Genomic DNA, 22,673 nt, shown 5'->3' with positions numbered 1-22,673 from the left:
CGGGGGCCACTCTTCATCGCGGTGCGCGGGCCTCTCACTATTGCGGCCTCTCTTGTTGCGGAGCACAGGCTCCAGACGCGCAGGCTCAGTAGTTGTGGCTCACGGGCCTAGTCGCTCCGCGGCATGTGGGATCTTCCCAGACCAGGGCTCGAACCCGTGTCCCCTGCATTGGCGGGCAGACTCTCAACCACTGCGCCACCAGGGAAGCCCCATATTCTTCATTTTTAAAAGACGTGGCTATGTGTTCTAAGATACTCAATGGGTCCACTGTTCTGATTTATTATAAATATATCAGCACATTATTTAAGCATCCACAAGTTTAGGGTATTGTACAATGTGATCCTTACCTTCTAAAACCATAGCTGCTGTGTTCCTGTTTATATTTTTTCAATCTTTGTCTCAAAACCAATTAGCAGAAAAGATAGAGATTAAATGTAGTTTTAAATAAGTTTCTCTCAGACACACACGATTAATATTAATTTTCTAATTACAAATATAATAGATTCATGATAACAATATAGACACAGAAATGTGTGAGTTAGATGGATAATAGTGTAAATAGTTGATAATACTTAATAGTTGACATAATGAGGCATACGCTTCTAGACTCCTTTCCCCATGCATACACCAAAGTGACTGTATTTAATTTACTCCAAATTTTAATTGTACCATATGCTGCAAAACCACACTATCAGAATTCCCACTCCATTACTGGAGACTCTGCAGTGCCCCATTAGTTTGCATAATTCTATAAAATAATGTATTAACAGTCATATAGCATGTGAATTTCACCTAACTGTTTCTCTAATCTGAACGCATGATTTCAGTTATAACAATTTTTTTCCAGTCATCCTTGGAAAACTTTAAATATTTCTCAATTCTACTCACTTTAAGAACAGTAGTTTTTTGACATGGAATTAATTTTTGTGAGAAACAGAAGTCTAAATTTTAAAGAAAATGTAGTTTTGTTGAGGTAGGCGAGAGGCTGTGAAAGAAGTATTTATTATAGGGGAAAAAAAAGCCCAGCACTTTCTCACTAAATGTGCCTCAAATTTACCTTTATCTCATTCACATTTAACTTTCATTCTTTAAAAAGGTATATGACATTAATAATATCTCATTAACCATAAGAATCTACCTAATTTTGACTTCATCTTCCCCCTCACTAGGATCAACTGGAATAGATTCTCATAAAGAGACAAAACGATGTAAAAAAAAATGACAATAAATCTATGAGCTTCTCATGAGATTTCCCATAAGAATGGTCTCAGCCCAAGTATGCTTTTTGTTCCATGATATTAAATGACATACTGGGCCAAGATCTGGATTTCCTTTGTCATAGATCAGGCATAAAAATTATTTTTCTATCTCTGTAAATTAGGTATAAGCCATGAAAATATGTTAATGAATTGATAATTCAAAACTCACGTGGTCTGTTTTCCCTGGACCGTTTTATCACTACAAAAGGAAGGCAGGCATTCCTATCCTATTTTATTTTATTTTATATATATAAATATACATATACATATATGTATTTATACATGTATGTTTTTTGGCCGTGCAGCTTGCGGGATCTTACTTCCCTGACCAGGGATCGAACCCGTGCCCCCTGCAGTGGAAGTGTGGAGTGTTAACCACTGGACCACCAGGGAATTCCCCAAGCATCCCTACCCTTAATGCTCTCCCAGTGGCTACATTTCTGGTTCTAAAATGGGTGGGTTAATTTCTGTTGTCACTGCTGATTTCACTTAAAAGGGTCACTAAAGCTTATGAGAAGCATGATTCCAGAACTGTGCCACTGACGAGAATATCATTCCTGCTTCAAAATTGAGGACTACACCTCAAACTCGAGGTTATGGATGCTCTGTGAGATTAAAATTGCACCTCAGTGTGCAAAGTAAGTAAAAGACATGGTTACAACGAGAAATAGACCAGTAACAAGTCATTTTATTTAGGCCACTGCACATCCACCCTCCAATGTTGTAATCGTTGTGGTTGTGTTTTTTAACAACTTGATTCAGTCCAACCAGTTTCAGTTCAATACATGGAGAGTTGACGTGCTGTCTGGGCACCTAGGCTGGCACCGCACATGTCAAAGACTCAGGCCTAAGGAAGCCATGTCCTGAGGTTTTAAAAGGGTGACAATTTTATCATAGCTTGAACCTAAGCCTACGGTGTTCTTTTGACTTTGGGGAATGCCTCAGCCCGTCGGTAAGGAGAAACAGTGAGCTGAATGTGAGTCTGGAAAAAGGCCGTGCCTGTCCGTTCTTTTGTACAATTGTCAAACTTAAGATCTGTGTCAGTGCGTGAGGGGTTCTGGAGTCGTGTTCTGGGTGATGGCCAGGAAGCTGGGTCCCAGACAGCATGGCGCTGGTGTCTGAGCACCTTTGGGAAGGGGCACCTGGGATTCAGAACCCATGGGACCCAGCCGTTTCCACTGCTTGCCCCGAGATAGAAATCGCAGGTGATAGGTCATTGGGAAACCACGTGTTTTTGAGGTCTGGTATCTTCATGGTCACTCATAAGCCTTGCTTTGATAAAATTTTTTCAAAGCCCTCCAAGGGATGGGGGGCATGCAAAAGGAATATAGAAAACACAGCAATGGATATGAAAAGCACATCCAAGCTAAGGGAACACGGAATGCTATATCCTGGGTGTGTAACTCAGATTCTTTCCTTTCTTGCCCAGCGCAAGTTGCATTAACCATAGAAAAAGTCTGCAAACATTCATAATTCAAGACAGTAGGCACATATAGATTCTTACTCAACCCACAATGAAAAATAAAATGAGATTTTGTGTGCCAATTAAATAAACAGAAGGTTCAGCCCTGAGAGCCTCTTAAAATGGTAGTTTTAACTACCACTGGATTCCTGACTCTCATCTGAAAATTATGACCACTGATGGCCACTAAGTGAAAAAGGCAGAGGGATAGATGGGTGTTACTGTAGTGAACATTTACTCAACATCACCTGTGTGCTTGCTGTCTATTTTGTGAGGCCCTTTGCAAGTATTACTCCATCTAACCCTCCTATGTACCTGTACATACACTAGGTGTGCTGATTCTGTCTCCACATACAAGGAGAACAAAGCTCACAAATATTATTTAGCCTGTACAAGGTCCTAACTGGCTGAGCTAGGATTCAAAACCAGGTCAGTGTGAATACAATGCAAAGCCCAGTTCGTTATGGGTATAGTTTTACATTCTGTTCTTCATTGCATGACATAAATAGAGATGTTATGTGAAAATTCGAAAGCACATGAAAATGACAAGGGGAACCATAATACCATTTCATCTTATGAAATGAGAAATTACACATACCATATCTTACAATGAGTTTCAAAATTATATTGCTCAAAGTTGTCTTACCAAGTACAAAATATACTAAGACTACAACCCAAGATATTTATTATTTACCTTCCATAAACTAGCCACTGTGTAAAATGCAAGGGATGAAGGTTCACCAGCCCCTTTAAGAAACACAAACAGAGTTAACAAGTCAAATGCCCAAAGGTGATAATCATGGTGATGATGATAAAAACAGTGATTAGTATCATTTTTTGAGTTCCTAAGTGAGGAAGGGCTCAATGATTACCTAAGGGTTCAGTGCACTTAAGGGCTTCACGGACATTGTCTTCCCTAATAGCCATGCAGCCCTATGAGCAGATATTATAGATTAACGGGAGAAGAACTGAGGTTCAGAGAGGGTATGTCACTTTTCCAAGGTCACACAGCTAGAGAGTGGCAATGGAGAGATTCAAGCCCTCCTGTGCTGGTTCCAAACATCTATGGTCTTAACTGGAACATTCCATGTAAAGAGATAACGAACTAGATAAGTCGATTTATGATATGCATCCCCAAGAGTGCTACACATTATTATTCTTCTAAATATTAGAAGACTTTGGTGGCCTGAGGGGACCAGGAAAATTGTCACGAAGTTGGATTTTGAATCAAGTCTTGGGGATGGCTATGAATCAGGGTCATTAAAAGAAGGAAAGATATCCCAGGCTAGGGTAAAATTAAACTGAAAGGGAGAGAGGCGGCGTGTGCTGAAACCCTACTGGGTGACAATAAATTGTATTTGAAGTGAATTTGAAATGAAATAAGTGATTTCATTTAAGAATATTGATAATGTTATTGAAAAGACAACTTGGAGATGGATTGGGAAGGACTTTCAATAATAATAGTAAAGATTCTGGAATCTTCTACTAAAATATTTTAGCAAGAACAAAGCATATCAGTACATTGTAAAAGTGGACTCGTGGCAGTATCTAAAATGCATGGGTGGGGGGAACTTCCCTGGTGGTCCAGAGGTTAAGACTCTATGCTCCCAGTGCAGGGGGCACAGTTTCGATCCTTGGTCCGGGAGCTAAGATCCCACATGCCACATGGCGTGGCCAAAAAAATAAAATGCATGGGGAAAGGGGGAATCACAGTTTAGAACTGAGTAGAAAGGTTGGTGAAATAGGATAGGATAAGTCGTCAGACTAGGGAAAAGGAAAGAAGCCCAGACCCCAGATACTAGATATTCACGGACTATGTACCAAAGTTGAGAATAAAGTCAAATAGATACTCTGTATCCTGCACTCCCAGGAGGTGGCCTTATGTGGTTAGTAAAAAAATGCAAGAGCTTTGGTGCCTGGTAGGCCTGGGCTTGAGTTTCTGCACTGTTACTTATCACTTTATGTATTCATTGAATTCAATTTATTCAAATTGTCAGCCTCCTCATTTCCTCATTTCTAAAACAAGCGTAATAACACTTACCACACAGAGATATTCCGAGGAGAGTAGGTATTCCAAAAACATTCCTTTTTTTACTCGAGAGAGAGAAGTTTCCTGACATAAAAAGCCACGAGAAACCGACCCAATATGAATCTTTCTGAAAATGTTCACTAAAAATGATCTCATGACCTTTTCCAGGATAGATAATTTATGGATGTTTTCCAGGGTAGATAATTTATGGATGTTCATATATTATTTTAATATTTTCTATATCGTGAGCTAATTATCTTTAGCTAAGACCTAAGACCGTTGGTAGAAATACTCAGCATGGAAAATGATTACCAACCAGGGCTGAAGCGTGTCGGTTAACATGGCAAAGGTAGCAAAACTCACCTGTACGTTTCTGTGTTCTCAGGCGTGAACTTTCAGGAGACTTCAAGTGTGATATTAAGGAAGTCACTTAACTTATTTAGCTCAGAACATTTGCTTGCAAAGGGTGGTATGTGGTATGTCATAGTGGGAGAGTAACATTCGTACGTGATGATAAAGAGCTGTGTACTTTGTGAAATATCCTCACCTCCGCTCTGTTTGGTCATTTCATAATCTTGAGGTTAAAGGAGTGTGGATTCTATTTACAAATAAGCACGTTTGTCTTACTTTTCTCTTTGGAACCTGTTTTCTCCAAGTTGCGTTATGTAATGAATGAATCCAATTTCATTGCGAGCCCAAGAGAGGGTGACTTTTTAACGTTACTGAAGAGACGATTGGATTTAACTTTTTTTTCTCATTAAAATATGATTTGCAAATGCCTTTCAAAACGCAGTGCTTCCAAGTGAAACAAATCATCCTCCTCATCTTCAACCTTCTCTCTGAGACACCTTTTCATTGAAACAAAAACAAATCACCCTGAACTTCAGTTTTGCTGCAGGAGCTCATTGTCTTATCAGCCGGCTTCACCATAAACTAGAGAAGTTGTGGTTTAACTCCGAGATGGGTCTGCTGCGGCCGCTGCCATGGCAACCCGCTGCACCATTTGCAAAGGCTTGTGCGCTTAACCGCACCAGCTACACCTCTTCCTTTCCTATAAAGACTCAGAAAGAGAAAAACAGAAGTACCCCGAGGAGGAGAAACCACAAGAGCAGAAAAGCCACCAAGGCTGCTCGGAGCTGTGCAAACAGCCGTCTGGCGAGGAGAGCGTGTTGAAAACCTATTCTATTTGAAAGGGGAGCTTTTCCCATTAGGCCCGGTTCCTTTAATGATTTTGAAAGTCAGTCGAGTGTTTCTGTTCGGAGATTGCAGCAAGGGGAAATGAGAAGAAGTTAGTAGCGCGTGTATCGGACTCTGCTTTTATTTCCCTTCCCTTCTGGGTAGGCTCGGCCGACCTTGGGCTGCCGCTGGCGAGACGGAAGGCCAGTTGGTTAGGCGGATTCCCTACGGTCTAGCGTGGATCTTCTGTTTATCTCTTGTTATCTTGTATTTAGTTCACCAAAAAAGGAGGATGATTTAGATTTCACTCCTGATTCGTCTAAAAAAAAATCTGTGGATGGTGCTGCCGGGCGCTGACCTTGACGCAGAACTGAGTCAACGCGCAGCCCCGCCCCCAGCTTTCAATTACCCGCCAGCAGGGAACCTGCCCACCGTCTCTCTCCCTCACCCCACTTGCTTTAGGAATTGTAGGTTTGATCAGCACAGTCTTTTCTGTTTGTTTGTTTGTTTAGTTTTAAAGCATGCCCGTAATAACAGTAAACCATTTTCAGGCGTGCTCTATTTTTCCTTCCTTGAGGATTTGGGTAAAAATACTGAAGGATAAGGTCCCAGCTCGGTTTTAGTTTGTCCGAGGTCTGTTCACATCCCCTGCCCGCCTTCCCAGCTCCTCCGCCCTCCAACTTTTCTCTAAATAAGAATCTACCTCTTTTAATTTGCACTTTTTAAAAACGCATCTCAATGTGGGACTTACTCTGAATCCCATTTTGATGGTCCACACGTGATATTTTACTCATTTTGGGTCTGTTTAGAGTAACTGCTGGATTTAGCGTTACATACGTTTCCCTCATGGCAGTGTGCAGCTGAACAAGTGTGGCGCTTTTTAAAGTCAGATCTGCATTTAAAACCAAACTCCTCTTGCAATGAGCTCTTTAGCCTTGCATAGATTTATTTATCGAGCCTTCCTCTGTAAAAAGAGGACAATGCCATCTACTTTGTGGGGTTTCTGATTAAATGAAGTAATACGTACATTTATTTATCATAGTGCCATTCACACAGGATTCAGTTATTAAATAGTAAAAACTATTAATAGTACTAAAGACACTTGTAAAACAATTTCATGACTTGTGCAAACATCCTTCGATGACTCTTTGAATTTCTTTGACTACGATCTTACCCTATCCTAGAGAAAGCAAAGAGCTACAAAAGCATGCTTACTAAGAGATTCATACAATTAAAAAGTTTTTGCTATCTGGAGTATATTTGATATATGTGGTATTTATCCCTGGATTTCAATAAAGGAAAATAGACTTTTTCATAAGAAATAAAAAGACATTTAATACATAAATAAACCTACTCAGAGAAACGTTTTTACGGAGTCAATGCGTGAAGAAGTATTTTCACCAATCATTCTTAACCCTGGTTCCCCACCATCACCACCATCAGAGCTTTAAGAAAATACCAGCCCACAGATCCCTGCACACCTCAGATGTACTAAATCAGAATTTGCAGAGATGGAGCCCAGGACTTTTAATCTGATTTAATCTGTATTTTGGGTATATGTGTACAGTTGCACGTCACTGGTACAACCCAGCATCACTGGGGTTCCTGGCCCTCATATCCATCACATCGTCTACAGAATGTCCGTGGAAAAAAAATGCGTTTGTGTCAAATGCTTTTGAGAGATTCTGGGTTAAACAAAGCTGCATAAATCTTCTCTTTGCCTTTACTATATTAACACACTTTATATATCTCTCCAGGGGACATGTAGCATGAAATACTTCTGAAAAAAAATTGACTATGGGCCATTTTAAGACCTTTCAAGTGTGAATCAAAGACTCCAGGTTGGCCTTCAATACCCAAGAAGTGATAATCTCGTTTTCTTTCCCCCCGTGACTTACAGACACATATTTTAAGATAGAAAGTAAGGCAAAATAACCAATCTTTTGTAGATGGTCATCTTGCATTTATTATTATTTTTTGTTATTTGTTAGTTAATTACAATGGCTAAAATTGATAGCATGTTTTAAGCCAAATATGAAGGACATATAAATGCACGCCTAGTTTTAGAGGTGGATGTGTGTATACTCACATGTGCTCACGTGTGAACAAGAATATTTGTGATGTGGCATATGACAGTTATTTGGGAGACAGCTAGATATGATTGGTTTATTTATTTATTTATTTTTAATTAATTTTTATTGGAGTAGAGTTGATGTACAATGTTGTGTTAGTTTCTGCTGTACAGCAAAGTGGATCAGTTATACATATACATATATCCACTCTTTTTAAGATTCTTTTCCCATATAGGTCATTACAGAGTGTTGAGCAGAGTTCCCTGTGCTCTACAGTAGGTCCTTATTAATTATCTATTTTATATATAGTAACGTGTATGTGTCAATTCCAATCTCCCAATTTATCCCTCCCCCACCCCCTTTCCCCCTTGGTAACCATAAGTTTGTTTTCTACATCTGTGACTCTATTTCTGTTTTGTAAATAAGTTCATTTGTACCACTTTTTAGGATTCCACATATAAGCGATATCATATGATATTTGTCTTTCTCTGTCTGACTTACTTCAGTATGACCTCTAGATAGCTAGATATGATTGCTGTATTGAAAAAATTAAGAATTTTAAAATTTTATTCCACTCCAAGGCCATGTGCATTTGCCCTATTTATCCTTAACTGAATTTTACAAATTGATACCTTTCTTTCTTATTTGTGTTTTTATTCAAGTGTGTGTGTGTGTGTGTGTGTGTGTGTGGAAAGTTTACACGGGACTGTAAGTTCTATAGTAAGGCAATCCTTTGCCCCCATCCTACTCCTCATCCCCCATCTTTCCAGAAGCAAACACAAACACAAAGATATGTCACCATTTCTAAATGGTATTGTCTGTTGTTCTGCAGTTTCTTTTTCTTTTTTCCAAAGATTTTAGCCGGTATCCATTGACTTCCTTTCTTCTTCTTGGAATGTTGCTTTTTAATACCCCTTGTTTTGCTCATGGATGCAATGTTGTCTCATTTCTGAGAAGATGAATTATAGTTGGTTTTAGTGGTTTGTGTTCTCCTTGAACTGTCTTGTTTCTCCCAGGTCTGTCTTCTGTTTATCTTGGTCTCTGTCCTTCTTCTTAGAGCCTTCAGTCTAAGTTTCTTGGAAGCCCATTGTATTTAAGAGTGAGGTTCCCCAATAGGTATGTTGAAATTCTGTCGTAATTGATGGAGCTTATAAGTCATGGGTCTTACTAAATTGCGTGAAATCAGAAAGGCATTTAAACTCAATGAGCCTTAGTTTCCTTATCCATCAAAGGAGCTACATGTCAATAGATATTAAAATCCTATGTTTCTATACCAGTTGAAATGTCTAAAATTATTTTCTGGTGGTCAGCAGCAACTATTTTATCTACAGGACTCCCGGCACTTATAACAATATAAGCAATGTTTTAACACAAATCCTGCATGAAGCATAAGAAAACTAGTATTGGATAGACTCCTTCACACCTACCACTTCCTAGGTGTGTGACTGATCAAGCTCCTTGAATTATCAGTTTTGTTCCCTATAATATAGGAAAAATAATTTCTAACTCATTGACTTGCTGGGATGATTACGGGCAAAAACATGTAAAGAGGTTTGCATAGTATCTGATACATAACATTTCAGAAAACTCTTGCTATAATTATTATATTTACTGGTGGAGGGAAGGAAAGACTACTTCCTATGATTCTCTGAAATCCAGCTAATGCTTTGTTTGTCATTTGCACAAAGGGCTTACTCCACAGATACTTGGTAATTTGATGCATTTATTAGATTTGCTGTTTGTGGACCATATATCACATTTACAGAATAAGTAAAGGTAGAATCCTTTTATTTTTATTTATCTGCTTTATTATTATCCTGCCTTAGTAAGCAAGGAAAACCATACATATCTGTTTTAGTTGACCTGTGTTTTTTGTCTTGATTTGCTTTTTCCATTTTTGTATTGCCTTTATGTTTATGGAGGTCAGGTGTGCATTCTCAACCTTCAAAACATGAGACCATTCATTTTAGGCTGGATGCTGAAAATCAGCATTTATTTCATCTCTTCTGTTTCACCCTTCTGTCCTTGTACTTTTCTTAGATTTGCTGAACTAGACAGATTTAATTCCCTTTGGAAATGGTGTTCCATTCCTTTTGAGGAAGTGGGGGGTCGGGGTGGTGGTGGTGATGGGAACAGTTGGTATTCAAAGCCTAAGCATGTCTTTTGAAATGTCATTTTCACTCAATTGATTCCTAGTTTTTGCTGAAATCTCTGATGGGGGACTTAGGGGTGCAACTTCAAGGTAGCTTTGATTTACAATCACTTGAACATTTTGAGTTGTAAAAGAAACATATTGGGAAAGGTAAATTCAATAACAAGACACATGTTAGAATAACACAGCTCTGAAGATCAAGTGGTCTGTTAACTACATTTTCATTTGTTTAATGTACCTAGTCAATTCCACGGGTGATTCACAACAGCAGGATTATAACGCTGGGAAATGATTTGCAGATTTTTGGTGCTATGGTGCCACCTACTGGAAGGTTTCTAAATAGTCCTTTGTCTAAATAATGAAAACAGGCACTTAACGTATGTTTAAAAATGGTGTAGAAAATATTATCCCCAGAGGAGTAAAAGTCAAGGGATAATATATAGAAACACAAGATATATAACAGTGCTCTTTTTATTATATTTATTGGACGTGACGTGTGTGTAGAATCTAAGAGACCATTCAATGCAGTTCACACTTTGAGAAATCCTGACACCTATTTACTGTCACACCCTAAGCCTGTGACCTCCTAATTCCTGCCGCTATTTCACGTATTTTTCATTACCTGTTTTCCACACCCTCCCAGTATTGTTCGCATATAATGTCTACACATATTGTAATGCTATTTATATTAATACAATCTCCTAATTTTAAATAGGTATTTATTGTACATTAGTTATTAAGTGCTTTAGGCAGATGTTTTGTTTGCTTTTCCAGGTCTATTTGACTCCACTATCGGTAGATGATTGCTTTCTAGTCATACATAAACTTGGGTATAAAGACAGCAGGGCTGCCCACCTACATCAGACAACAGAGGTAACCACATTAACTCCGCTGGCCGAGCAGATCCCTCTGTGACCAAACCCAGCAGCCAAATGGGTAGATCGTGACATAGTTAAATACCTCATACAACCCGTCTCATCAGGTCTTCCTGTTTGGTGATGAGAATTCAGCACAGTCCCTTCTGTCTATGATTTTGCTAACGTTCTGATAATGTCTGAAATGCAACGGACACTTGAAATCACTTGAAGAACTACAAAATGTGATGAGACATCGACAAATTATGCAGACATATGGTAATATTGTCTCCTCTAAATATTTAAGTAACTTCACCCATCCTCTACTTTACCATGTTTTTGTTTGTTTGGTTTTTGTTTTTGTTTATTTTTCACCGGACCTTGGGGCTTGTGGGATCTTAGTTCCCCGATCAGGGATTGAACCTGGGTCCTCGGCAGTGAGAGCGGGGAGTCCTAACCACTGGACCACCAGGGAATCCCCATCCGCTACTTTATCTTGTGTGGAGAGACAGTCTCTGCAGAAGTATTTGTCAGTGTACATTAATATAAAAGTCAGCAGATTATTTGGGAGGTGGATATGTCCTTTAGATATTACTTAGATTTATAACTAGTCTATTTCATGTAGATTGTCTTTATATGTGTTCCTACTTTCCGAATTGTAGTTAATTTTCTGATGTTTTAAAAACTAATTGAAATATTGTTTTAAAATGTATGTAGTCTAGTGGATATAGCTTATGGAAATGAAAGTGTCATTTCCAGTTACATTGCTGTAGTGCCTGAATATTTTCTTTAAAATGTTGGCTTAAATTTGGGAATGGCTCACATTTGTAAAATTTTATTTTCAAGTGCTTCTATCCTATTTTTTGAGTGCCTAAATAATTTTCACGTGATTTATCATGTTGACTAAAAGTGTTACAGAGACTGCAAATCTGCTTACAGGGATTTTGTGACCATGAGAACAAGCGGTTTTAGTCTTACACTGAGTATAAACTGTGTTGCCGAGGGCTTGGAATTTTCTTTCAAAAAGATAGAAGGCTCTGTGTGTGTGTGTGTGTGTGTGTGTGTGTGTGTGTGTGTAATACTCTATAAAGAAAATGAAATAAAACATAAGCATCTGTGTTTTAATACACTAAAAATCACTCAGTGGATGAATTTAGAATCAGATTCTGAGATAAATGGATAGAAAAGAAAATGCATATTCAATCTGAGAAGCTTTTATGGGAAGTAAACAGGAACAGAGAAGAAAGGAAGTGTGACCAATGTTTAGATATTATGTTGTTTTCCATGGATGCTGAGTTTTGTTGCATTGAAGGTTAAAGGATTTGGGGAAATGTTGGATATGAGACCATGATTAGACCAGAAATATGTAGATATAGGTACAGATAACTTATAGATATATAGATATACAGATATGTTATTATTCTATTCCCAAGCTCCAGAAGCCTCGTCACAGCTAAACAAGAGATGTGTGAGTTGTAATTCTTTTGTTGGTGTTACTGTTGTTTGGTTGCCTTTCCTGTCAAACTAATATCCCGTAGTAAGCTAAATTGACACACCACTGAATTTTCTGATATTGGTCTGTACCATACAGAGAGCATTCACTCAGCAAACTGTAATTTAGTCTGAATGTCTATATTTAGGGTCAAGTTTATTTTAGCCTTTGTAACACTATGAGTCATTTACTCTGAGGTTCGATCCTGATTAAGATGCTTTTTTACTCAGCTTCTGAGCTTTTCATAAACACTGATCTCTATGGAACCTAAAACACTGGCTAAAAGAATTTCCTGGCTGAAAGGTCAAATGGAGAGAAAGGCTAGAGGGCCAAGTTGATGGGGAAAGCAGGATGCCGGAGGGTGGAGAGATGGCCTGCGGAGTCGGACGGGCTCAGGGTCAAGCCCTGGCTAGCCTGGACCAGCCCTGAGAGCTCGGTCAAGGCATTCGTCTTCTCTGAGCTCCTGTGGGTTGCTGTGATGCTTCAGAAAGAAAATACAAGCAAAAGGCTTAGCGTACTGCCTGGTACCCAGTAAACACTCAATACACATTAGCAATTAGTAATAAAATATTATTTCTGAAATGTTCTTTAAAAAAGACAAATCTCTAGTAACTGTCTTCTTCATTTTGGTAACTTACCTTGCTCTCCTTTTCCAAACTTAGACTAAAATACTGGACATCGTCTATTTCCTTTAAAGAAATGCATTGCTTTCGAACGAGCTGGAATTAAATGAGTATCGCTGGGACCTTTGACACGAATGTGGCCTGATAAGTAGTCTACTGGTTGGAAACATTTCTAGCATATTTATTCTAGTATTCATAGTTCTTAGATGAAAAAGAAATAGCTTCCCCATTGTCCCATCATTTCTTTTCTCATATCCACAATAAATATGTGATAAATTATAATTCCTTATTATAAAATGCTCCATGTCATTTGTGTTACATATTTTAGTGGCAAAAAATTAATAGATCAGAACAATAGATTATAGTGGTCTGTGGAATTAGTGATGGAGCTAGTATGGGTACCATTAAGATTTCTCTTTTCTCTGATCATCAAATCTACTATTTGATTTTTCCTCTATATTAATTGATTCCGTCACTCAGGAAAAAATTCAGTCTCCTTACCTAGTCTCTAATGTTCACTCTTGGCTTTTGTCCCAAAGCTGTTGTTTTCAGGTCTGATTTCTCCCTTGCATTTACTCATGCTCAGAATCATTCAGTAATGACTTGTGGACCACATATTATATGCAAGACTCTTTGCTATGTAGCCAAAGCTTCTTCTCTTCCTTCCCATCCTCATCTTGTGTGATTCTTGCTGACCTCAGGTGGACGGGATTTTATTTATTAGTCATAATAAAGTACATCTATGACTTAAATGTCTTTGCAGACCCCTGAAGATTAAATCTCTATCTATATGTCTTATGGGTTATGAGCTTTTCCAGGGAAAAGGACCATGCCTTCATCATGTTCAAAAGTAGCCACTAATAGCATGCCAGCAAAACAATACATCTTTCTTGGACCTGACTGAATCAAATGAAATTGTCTGAAGTTCCAAGGATTTAAGTGTTTATACCGAGAAGGGGCACATCAAAATAGTTTTAGATAACTTAAAACCTTATATATTTCTCAGATAAAGAAGAGGGGTGTATTCTATGAAATGTGTTCATACACTTAAACTAACTTGAATATTTTGAATGTGGCAATATGCTAAATTCTTTATGAACAATTACCGCGAGGTCTATTTTTTCTTCATCTTAAAACACAAGATGTTAGTTACTGATATGCTGATATTTTATTTCTCTTATTACTTTTTTTTACAAATCAACACAATTCTAAGAACTTTATTTAGAAGGAAATAAGAATAAATGAGACAAAAGGGAAGACTATTAACAGGAAGATAAAAACTTTAAAAAAGTCATTTTATATGGGATAGAAAGATAAAAAGCTGGCTAAAGAGGAGGGACAAAAACGCAGGTCATGAAGTCTCAGGCGTATCAGATGCTCCTCTCCCACCTGCTTTTCTTTCTTCTTTCACTCAGTGAAAGCGTCCACAGTCTACCTACTGCAGTTCACCAGGATGTTCAGTTACCAACTTGAACGTCTTTCCAATTACCCCTCCTCCTCCTCCTTCCTCGCATTCAAAGATTTACAAAACCTTGATGACTACTTCCTAAGCGTTTCATGAATCCCATTTTTTTTTGAGTTGTGGGTACAATTTTCCTCACGTAGGACATCATCCTTCCCATATGCTTTTCTTTAAGTCTCCTCATTTTCCTGTTCCCAACTTTGCCTTCTGATAATCTATCTTCCATTTCATAACAAGACTGGTCGAAAATTGAGATGTTTCTCCATTAGACCTCCCCTTAACACCTCTTGCCGGTGGCTAAAGCCTGCAAGATAAATCCCAACTTCTTCTTATTCTAGGACTAAGGTAGCTGTCCATAATCCTTTAAGTCACAGACTAAATGTACCCACGAAACCCTCTCTAACACCTCCTCCACCAGCCAGTCACCAACCCGGGGAGTCTGAATTAGGTGATCCTCATATTTGTTTCTGTATCACATTTCCGCTCGTCTGTCATCACACTGTATGGCTTTCTTTCTTTTCCTTTCTTTCTTTCTTTCCTTCTTTCTCTTTCTTACTTTTTCTCTTTCTTTCCTTCTTTCTTTCTTTCTTTCTTCCTTCCTTCCTTCCTTCCTTTCTTCTTTCTTTCTCTCTTTTCTTTTTTTTGTTCTATATCTCACATTGAACTAAGCTCACTGGGGGCAGAGAATTTCTATAACTCGATCATATTCTATCCTAGAATGTGGCATAATGTCTAGAATATAGTAAGTACTCAATCAATAATCATCATCTCAATAAAGGAATGCATTTGGGAAAATTTTTGCAGAAGTCTTTTCAAAGTCTTTTGCAGACTTGAAATTAATTCCAAAGCTCTCCTTTTTTTTTCTATTATTTTTATTTTACCTGAGAATTCAAAAACTAATAGCATAGTTTTGACATACTTGGGCTTTGTAAGCATGATATTAAGAGAAGGACTATGGTTTCACCGGGGTAAAATGTACTGAAAATTGTCACTTTGTGAATGTGAATTAACATAGGGATGCTGTTTGTATATACGTATGTATATACACAGAAATCTAACTTATATTTACATATGTATGTATGAAGTTTGAAACTTTCTAAGAGATGTTTGTTTTCCTTTTTGCAGGAAAAGACACCATTTCTTCCACTCAAGGTATTTACATTTTACTTATTCTTGCCAAGTTTATATATTTAACATTGATAGAATTTTCTTTTTTTTTTTTTTTTTAAATGTTAGCCACTATTGATTAGCTTTTTCCTCCTAACGACATTTATTCTTTTTAAATTAATTTTATTTTATTTATGGTTGTGTTGGGTCTTCGTTTCTGTGCGAGGGCTTTCTCTAGTTGTGGCAAGTGGGGGCCACTCTTCATCGTGGAGAATTTTCTATTATTTTCTAGTGAAATCGTTTTCTAAGGACAACTTTATAATCATGAGTAGTCCTTGACATTCTCTTGTTCTTAACATTCCTGCTTGTAAGATATAAAGTTTGATAACTACCTGAACATATTTTTATTTGTAGATGTATTATTGTGTATAAATTATAGCTTTTCTTACACCTGACAGTTAATCACATAGCAGGTTTCCAATCTCTTTTTAAATTTTACCACTATAATTAAATCAATTTATTTTAGTTAGATTGCAAAACTTCATAGTTACGGAACTATATGAGAAATTAGAATTCTAAATGTAACTTTATATATCTATAAATTCCTGCAAGAGAAAAGTTTTGACAATATTGAGATATTTTGTAATAATCATTTCCAAATTCAATTGTACAACTGAATTGTCTTAACAAGTGTCCTAATCCTGAGATAAATTTAAGCAATGAAGATGCTGACAATAAATTCATATATATCAAGTGTCAAAGAAGAGAGAAAAATTAGATCTGGTTAAAAATAAATTACACCACTGAAATGATATTGTTATTGAAAGTATATTATTGATGTCCTGATTAATCATATGGTTGACATTATGCATTAAGAAGATAAGTAAAGCCCTTAAGATAACCCTGATTTAACAATTATAATGCACAGTTCTAATGAGGCACATTCAAAATATTCTGAGAAGTGGATTATTAGAGAAACTCTACCATGGCAGAGAGGTTTTATAAATATATTGAAGTCATTGATGCATAGCAGTTTGTGATTGGTTTATGCCACCTAATGACATGCAACTCAGCATCTCCACCTTTTACAGAAGAGTAAATTCATCTCAACCATAGAAACAGGTTACTTTTGCAGAAGGGGAATGGGAGGGAGTAGAAAGGGGACTGAAGGTTTGAAACAGTAGGTGACCCTCACCTTATAGAGAGAGTGTCCTGATCTCTGCCCAGACTCGATCACAATAAGCCCCCAAATGGTGAAACCAGGTAAGTTAAAATAGTGGCCCCCAATGCAAATCAGAACGTTCTCTCCCAAATACTGCTAAGGAGAATGTGATCAGTGGAAACCAGTATCTCTCCAAAGCGGGAGCACAGGGGCAATGTGGAATTGGCAACTGAAGCATGCTTTCTCATCCTAAATTCAGTTCTTATTCATGAAGTGAGGGAACGTGCATGGAGCTTTAGAATGTCTGCAAGGATGTTAAGGCTTCTAGGTGGAGGGTGGTTCTCCAAACACCCTTTCTTCATACACCATGAATTGAATTTGCTCTTGACTAGAAGTAATCCTTAGGAATGCTACTCTTCAAAACAGTAAAGCACTGTTATATGAGATATTTGCAGTGATTTTCCCTCTTTGGAATTCAAGTCTAGCAAAAGCATGGAGGGGGTGATAAAGGGAGAAAGTTGCAACAGTTTCCTCAAAGCAAATGAGATCATTGGAACTTTGCCGACACCAAAATTAGTTTAACCTGAAAACAGTAAACGAATAATTGGTCGTCTATAATGTTGAATGTGAATGAATGTTATTGGACAGAATTTTAAGCTCCTTCCACCCTTCCGTCTTCTCTCTCTCCCATCCCTGTTTCCCTCCAGTCTCTCCCCCACCAACCCACCTCCCCTCCTTTTGCTCAGTATATACCGTAACGATGAGAGAACACTACAGTTAGATTTAGGATTTGACACTGAAGACAGGAAGACACCACTTGCTTGTTACTTAGTTGAACATGTTGGCATGTAATTATGGGTGAAAGTTTGTTAATAAAAACATTTATTTGTGAGTTATTAGGCTATGAAATTTCAGGGATTGGAATTTTTCTTTGGAAAAGAACACATGTAACAGCTGTCCTAGCTCTTTGGATTTCTGTAATCACAGAATAGTTCTGTGATCTTTCGTGTACACTGACGTCGAGGCAATTCCATGCAGCTCAGACGGGTTTTACAGGTACTTAGTAAAAATGGATTTCACATCACCTTCAACATTAATGAATAAAGCTGGGACTTCCTTGTGTCGTTTCTGTTTCCATTTCTTAATTCTCTACTCAGTGATCTTCCATTTCCGTTCTTAGTTCTGCCCTTCTTAGCACTTCTGCTCCTTTTCTGGTTCGCCCCCCATTCTCTCCCTTTTCCCATATATTGAACTGAGTTAATTAAAATGCTTGTGATATAACTTATTGAACTGAGCTAATTAAAATGCTTGTGATATAACTCAATTTGAACTGAGTTAATTAAAATGCTTGTGATATAACTCAATTTTTTATTAATTAGATATTGCCGAACAAAATTTGCTATTCATAGAAGTAAACACATGTTAAACAGAAAATTCAGAAAAAAATGAACCTCTATAATCCTAATATTCAGAGAGCACAGCATGTTTTTTCTTTAAACTGGTGTGCTTCCCCATTCTTCGAGATAAAGAAATCCACTTTCTGAATAAGAGAGCACACAAATGTAAAGGTCTTTAGTACACGGTTCTCATTTGCTGTGCAGGCAGGTCTTTCCATCTGTGTGCTCACCTCAGCTGTGCACAGACCTACTTCACCACCCCCTTGCTACAGTTTTCTTTTCCCTTGCCACAGTTTTCTTTTTCCTGAAGTGAACTGAAACTGGGGAAAAAGTTATATCAGTATCGCAAGTTGTGTTTCTTCGCTTATCATGAAAAAAACATTTTTGTAGACTTGCGTCATCTGTATATTTGTTTGTGCATTTTGTTTTCCAGTCTCTTGCTTGGTCTTTGCTTTGTTTGAATTTGATTGATAAAGAAAAAAAATCAGTGTGTGCGTCTAGAACTCTTGTCTTTCATTTTCTTCTCCTGGAATGCTAGCCTTCCTAATAATCCCCTTCCAACTTTATCTTTCTTTATTCTTTTCTTCGTTGATCAATCTTTCACAATTTCTTTTAATCATCTTTACGCCTGGTGTTTCATCCTTCTGAACCCAATTGCTTTGGACAGTTGAGAATCCACCAGTGAAGTGAGAAGAGGGCAGGGAATAGCTGCTTTCACCTCATTTCCCCATTTTCACCTTTAGCACCTGTTCTGCAGCTTGCTTTCTGACTAAGTCCATATAGTCCATCTATCCCTCTGGATGCATCTATATTTGTGTATATATGCATGTGCATACATGTGTACACATTGTCAAATACACACAAACCCCATATACACACACACACCATAACTCATATCTGTATGGTGTGTGTGTATAGGCACACGTATAGGTAGGTATATTTATGTACGTGCAGTCATGGGCCGGGGAGCTAGCCGGCTCAGATGATACGATTCAGGGTATGACTCACATGTTTATTTTCTCCCCCCTCCATCTCCCATGAATGTGACAGGACTGAACACAGCAGAAGAGTCCTCTACTCTGCCTCCAGGTGATACCTTACCCGCTCACACCACTGCATTCTCACTCGCAAGCATCTCTGAACGAGGAAATGACTCCTCAGAGACCACGCCTCCTCCTGGTCCAGAAAGTAGCACCACCGAAGTATCCCTGAACTCTTGGGATAATGATAGTATTCCTGCTGTGACAGGTTGGCAGTGATCTTAACTGAGACGGGATTAGGGAAAAACTTGTCTCTCTTTGTTTTTTCTTTTTAAATTTTAAAGTTATCAGAACAGTTTAAATTATGTTCAGTTTCTACGTGTGAGATTTTACTAAAGTGTGTAAAACGTAGAGCATCTAGGTGTTAATGAAATATTGGCCGGCTAAAGTAATGAAAACTGTTGTTAGGGAGAGGGGGTGGGAGGGAAGTCCCCTTAAGTAAAATCAGGGTGTGTTGACGGGGGACAGCGGCGGTTCTCGGGGTCCTCTGATCCCCACGTGCTGCATCATTTTCCTGGTTCCCGCTCACCTAAGTTTTCTGTAGCCCCGGGGAGGTCAGAATGTCCTCTTTCAGGTCTTTGTTGGTCTCGCACTCCCCGGCTTTTACCCCAAAGTAGAATTTTTCTTGGTTCAATCCCAGATCCTCAATATCAGAAAATTATTGGAGACAGACAATTTATTATTTTTTTAAAAAACCACACTGAGGATTAATAATTCAGCTTTGCTATTTGGATTTCTTCCAGGGATATTTGCACTGTTTTTTTTTAAAAAAATATTTAATTAGGGTTGTGAGTCCCAACGGTAGAATTTAAGATGATGTGGTCCTGTTCGTAGCAAAGTATCAGAGTGACATGGGAGGTATTTCTCCTGGGGAAAACCTCTGATGATCCTAGAATCCAGGGACACCATAGATCCACTCGTTTTCTGTTTAATGTTAGGTCCACAAGCGTATCTGGTACACAAACTGACCATCCTGAGATTTGTTCCCGCCTTTTCCTAAATAATGTGCTGTGTGCCACTTTCTGAGGCAAACTAGTTAATAGACATGTTCTGTTTAAAAAGACTGAGATATTTGTTCAATAAGGTCATCAATCTTAGCTTGAAATGCAAGCACGGGTAACACCATCACATTCCTGGGTGATGGGTACACGCAGTGTTTTGAGTACCATCCGGATGAACTTTATTGGCTGTGGTAAGTGGTTGAATAAATGTTCAGTGCCTTTTATATCAATGACAGTAATGTATATTTAATCTTTATCCCATTTTCCCTGCTACCATAGGGCAGCGGAGGTGGCTGGGACCTATCTAAACATTGCAAGTGTTTGAATTCCTTTTAACAAAAGGAATGTGTGTATGAGGGAACTGATGGCTAGGTAGAACTTTTCATGCTAAACTTTTTTATTGACTGAATAACATCACACAGAGTTTTCTATTTCAAAGCTTCCACATTTCACCTCACATGCATAAATACACCCATACAACATTCCTACCTTTTTATTTCCCCAATTTTTCCCCCTGAAAATGTTAAAGCCAGACATTTACATATGAAGCAAAGTGCAAGAAAAAAAGGTTTAAAATGAAATAGATTGGACATATGGATGAATTATTTAAAAATACTAACTTGCTCTGGCTCAATAATACTAGTGATAAAATTAGCTTGGAAAATTTCTTATGCTTTCAAACAATGCAACACATTTTCTTTTCTGGAAAATAATCTTGGTGATATTTCAATTCTCTACTGGGATAAAACCTATATGTGTTATTTATTTTATGTTTATGATTGATTTTTATTGTGGAATGGAATGTAATCAAATTTTTCTTGCTTACTAATATATGAAGGGGAAAAATATGCCTCAATCCATTTTTGTAACAGTATAATATACACCATTTCAAAAATTAAAAAAATTATTACAGTAAGCATTCACATACATAACACTAAATTTGATTTTGTAATATTATCTTTATAAAATTAATGTATGCGTGTTGCAAAACAGCATTATAGAAGCATTACACACACACACACACACACACACACACACACACACACACAACGAAAATACACTCTCCCCAAACACTGCTCCTTAAAAAGTTGTCTATCTTCCAGACTCTCAGCATATAATTCTGTGTGTGTGTTTCCTCATATCACTTCTGACACTAGCTATTATCAATCTTTTAAAACTCTGCCAGTATGATAAACATTTTTCATTTTGATTTATGCTTTGATTTACGTTAAACTCTTTTTCATAATAGTGAGCATCCTTGCATATACTATTTGGCCATTGTCTCTTACATCTCTCGCACATTTTTCTGGTCTTTTCCTTGTGATGTGTAAGAGATTCTTGTATATTGGGGGATTCTTTGCTTATTCTGCCTACAAAGGAATGTCCTCACTTTCAGTTGTGGAGTTGATGGAGAATTCCAAAAGCTCATAGTGACCCGGAAGTCACAAAAGCCATCTGGAAACATGAGCCACCTATGGCTGCATCAACCCAGATAGGCTCCGAGATGTGTAAACGAGCACGCAGGTGCTACCTTTCTGTCAGGTGAACTTAAAGACGAGCAGACTTGCACTTGAACAGACTGGGCCGTTTCACAGTTTGGTAAACTATAATAACAGTTTGCTCCTTATGACTTCCTGGCATTTAAAATTTTCGCCTGCAATGGGGAGATATTGATGAAATGATCTCGCTTTCCTACCTTAGAGGTTAATCAGCATAGAAGCCTCACCTGCCGGCTCCCGCAGACCTGCAGTTGCCTCTCTGCACTCACCCCTGCTCTGGGCAGGAATGTCAAGTCCAGTTTGTGGCTCCTTCAGACTTGTGCAAATACAAAGAGCGCATGAACACCGTCTAAGTACGGAGTGAGGGAATCCAACCACTGTTCCACGTGTAGCATTTGCTAGTGGATGGATTTGGAATTTCAAACTTTCATAGTTACCCCTATTCCAAGAGGGCACCTAACAAAGGTCCTTGTAATAGTGATGAATTGATAAAGAATGAGAATTATGAGAATACAGGAAAGACCTGTTCAGGGGGTTAGTGAGGGCTTTATATGTTTGCTTATATTTTAGGCAAGTATAATTCTGCAGTGAAAACTTCTTGCTAGTAATAAAGAGTATATGCACAGATTCTTTCCTTAAAGACCTCCTACCTAAACAAAACAGTGAAGAGTAGATGGTGTACATTATCAATAAAGGGCACTGAGAAGTTATAACCACAAATACATCGGTTTTAAAAGAATGAAAAAAAAATAGATGCTCATATCCTCCATTCAAACATCAAGATTCTTTCAGTTCAGCATCTCTATTTATAAAAACTGCAAAATAACCCCTCCCTGGTCTTTCCAAAATCCGTGTCTAATCAGTTCACGGTGCCCCTTTTTATCCT

The 22,673-nt window shown here is 38.0% G+C and overlaps 1 protein-coding gene across 6 annotated transcripts in view; it reads left to right on the top strand.

Annotated features, from left to right (window-relative positions):
• PTPRC (protein tyrosine phosphatase receptor type C) overlaps positions 1–22,673 on the top strand; it is a 132,413-nt gene that overhangs the window by 41,232 nt on the left and 68,508 nt on the right. For 5 of the 6 annotated variants that reach the window (XM_082394193.1, XM_082394191.1, XM_082394195.1 and 2 more), the window contains exon 2: positions 15,707–15,733. In XM_082394193.1, the coding sequence (XP_082250319.1) occupies positions 15,707–15,733 (27 nt within the window). Of the gene's footprint in view, positions 1–15,706; positions 15,734–19,297; positions 19,496–22,673 lie in introns of all 6 variants that reach the window. The other variant, XM_082394190.1, reaches the window with a different exon arrangement.

Source organism: Balaenoptera borealis (assembly GCF_965194805.1).
Source record: "Balaenoptera borealis genome assembly, chromosome: 1".
NCBI classification, from domain to species: Eukaryota; Metazoa; Chordata; class Mammalia; order Artiodactyla; family Balaenopteridae; genus Balaenoptera; species Balaenoptera borealis.
This window is presented reverse-complemented; position numbering and strand designations above follow the sequence as displayed.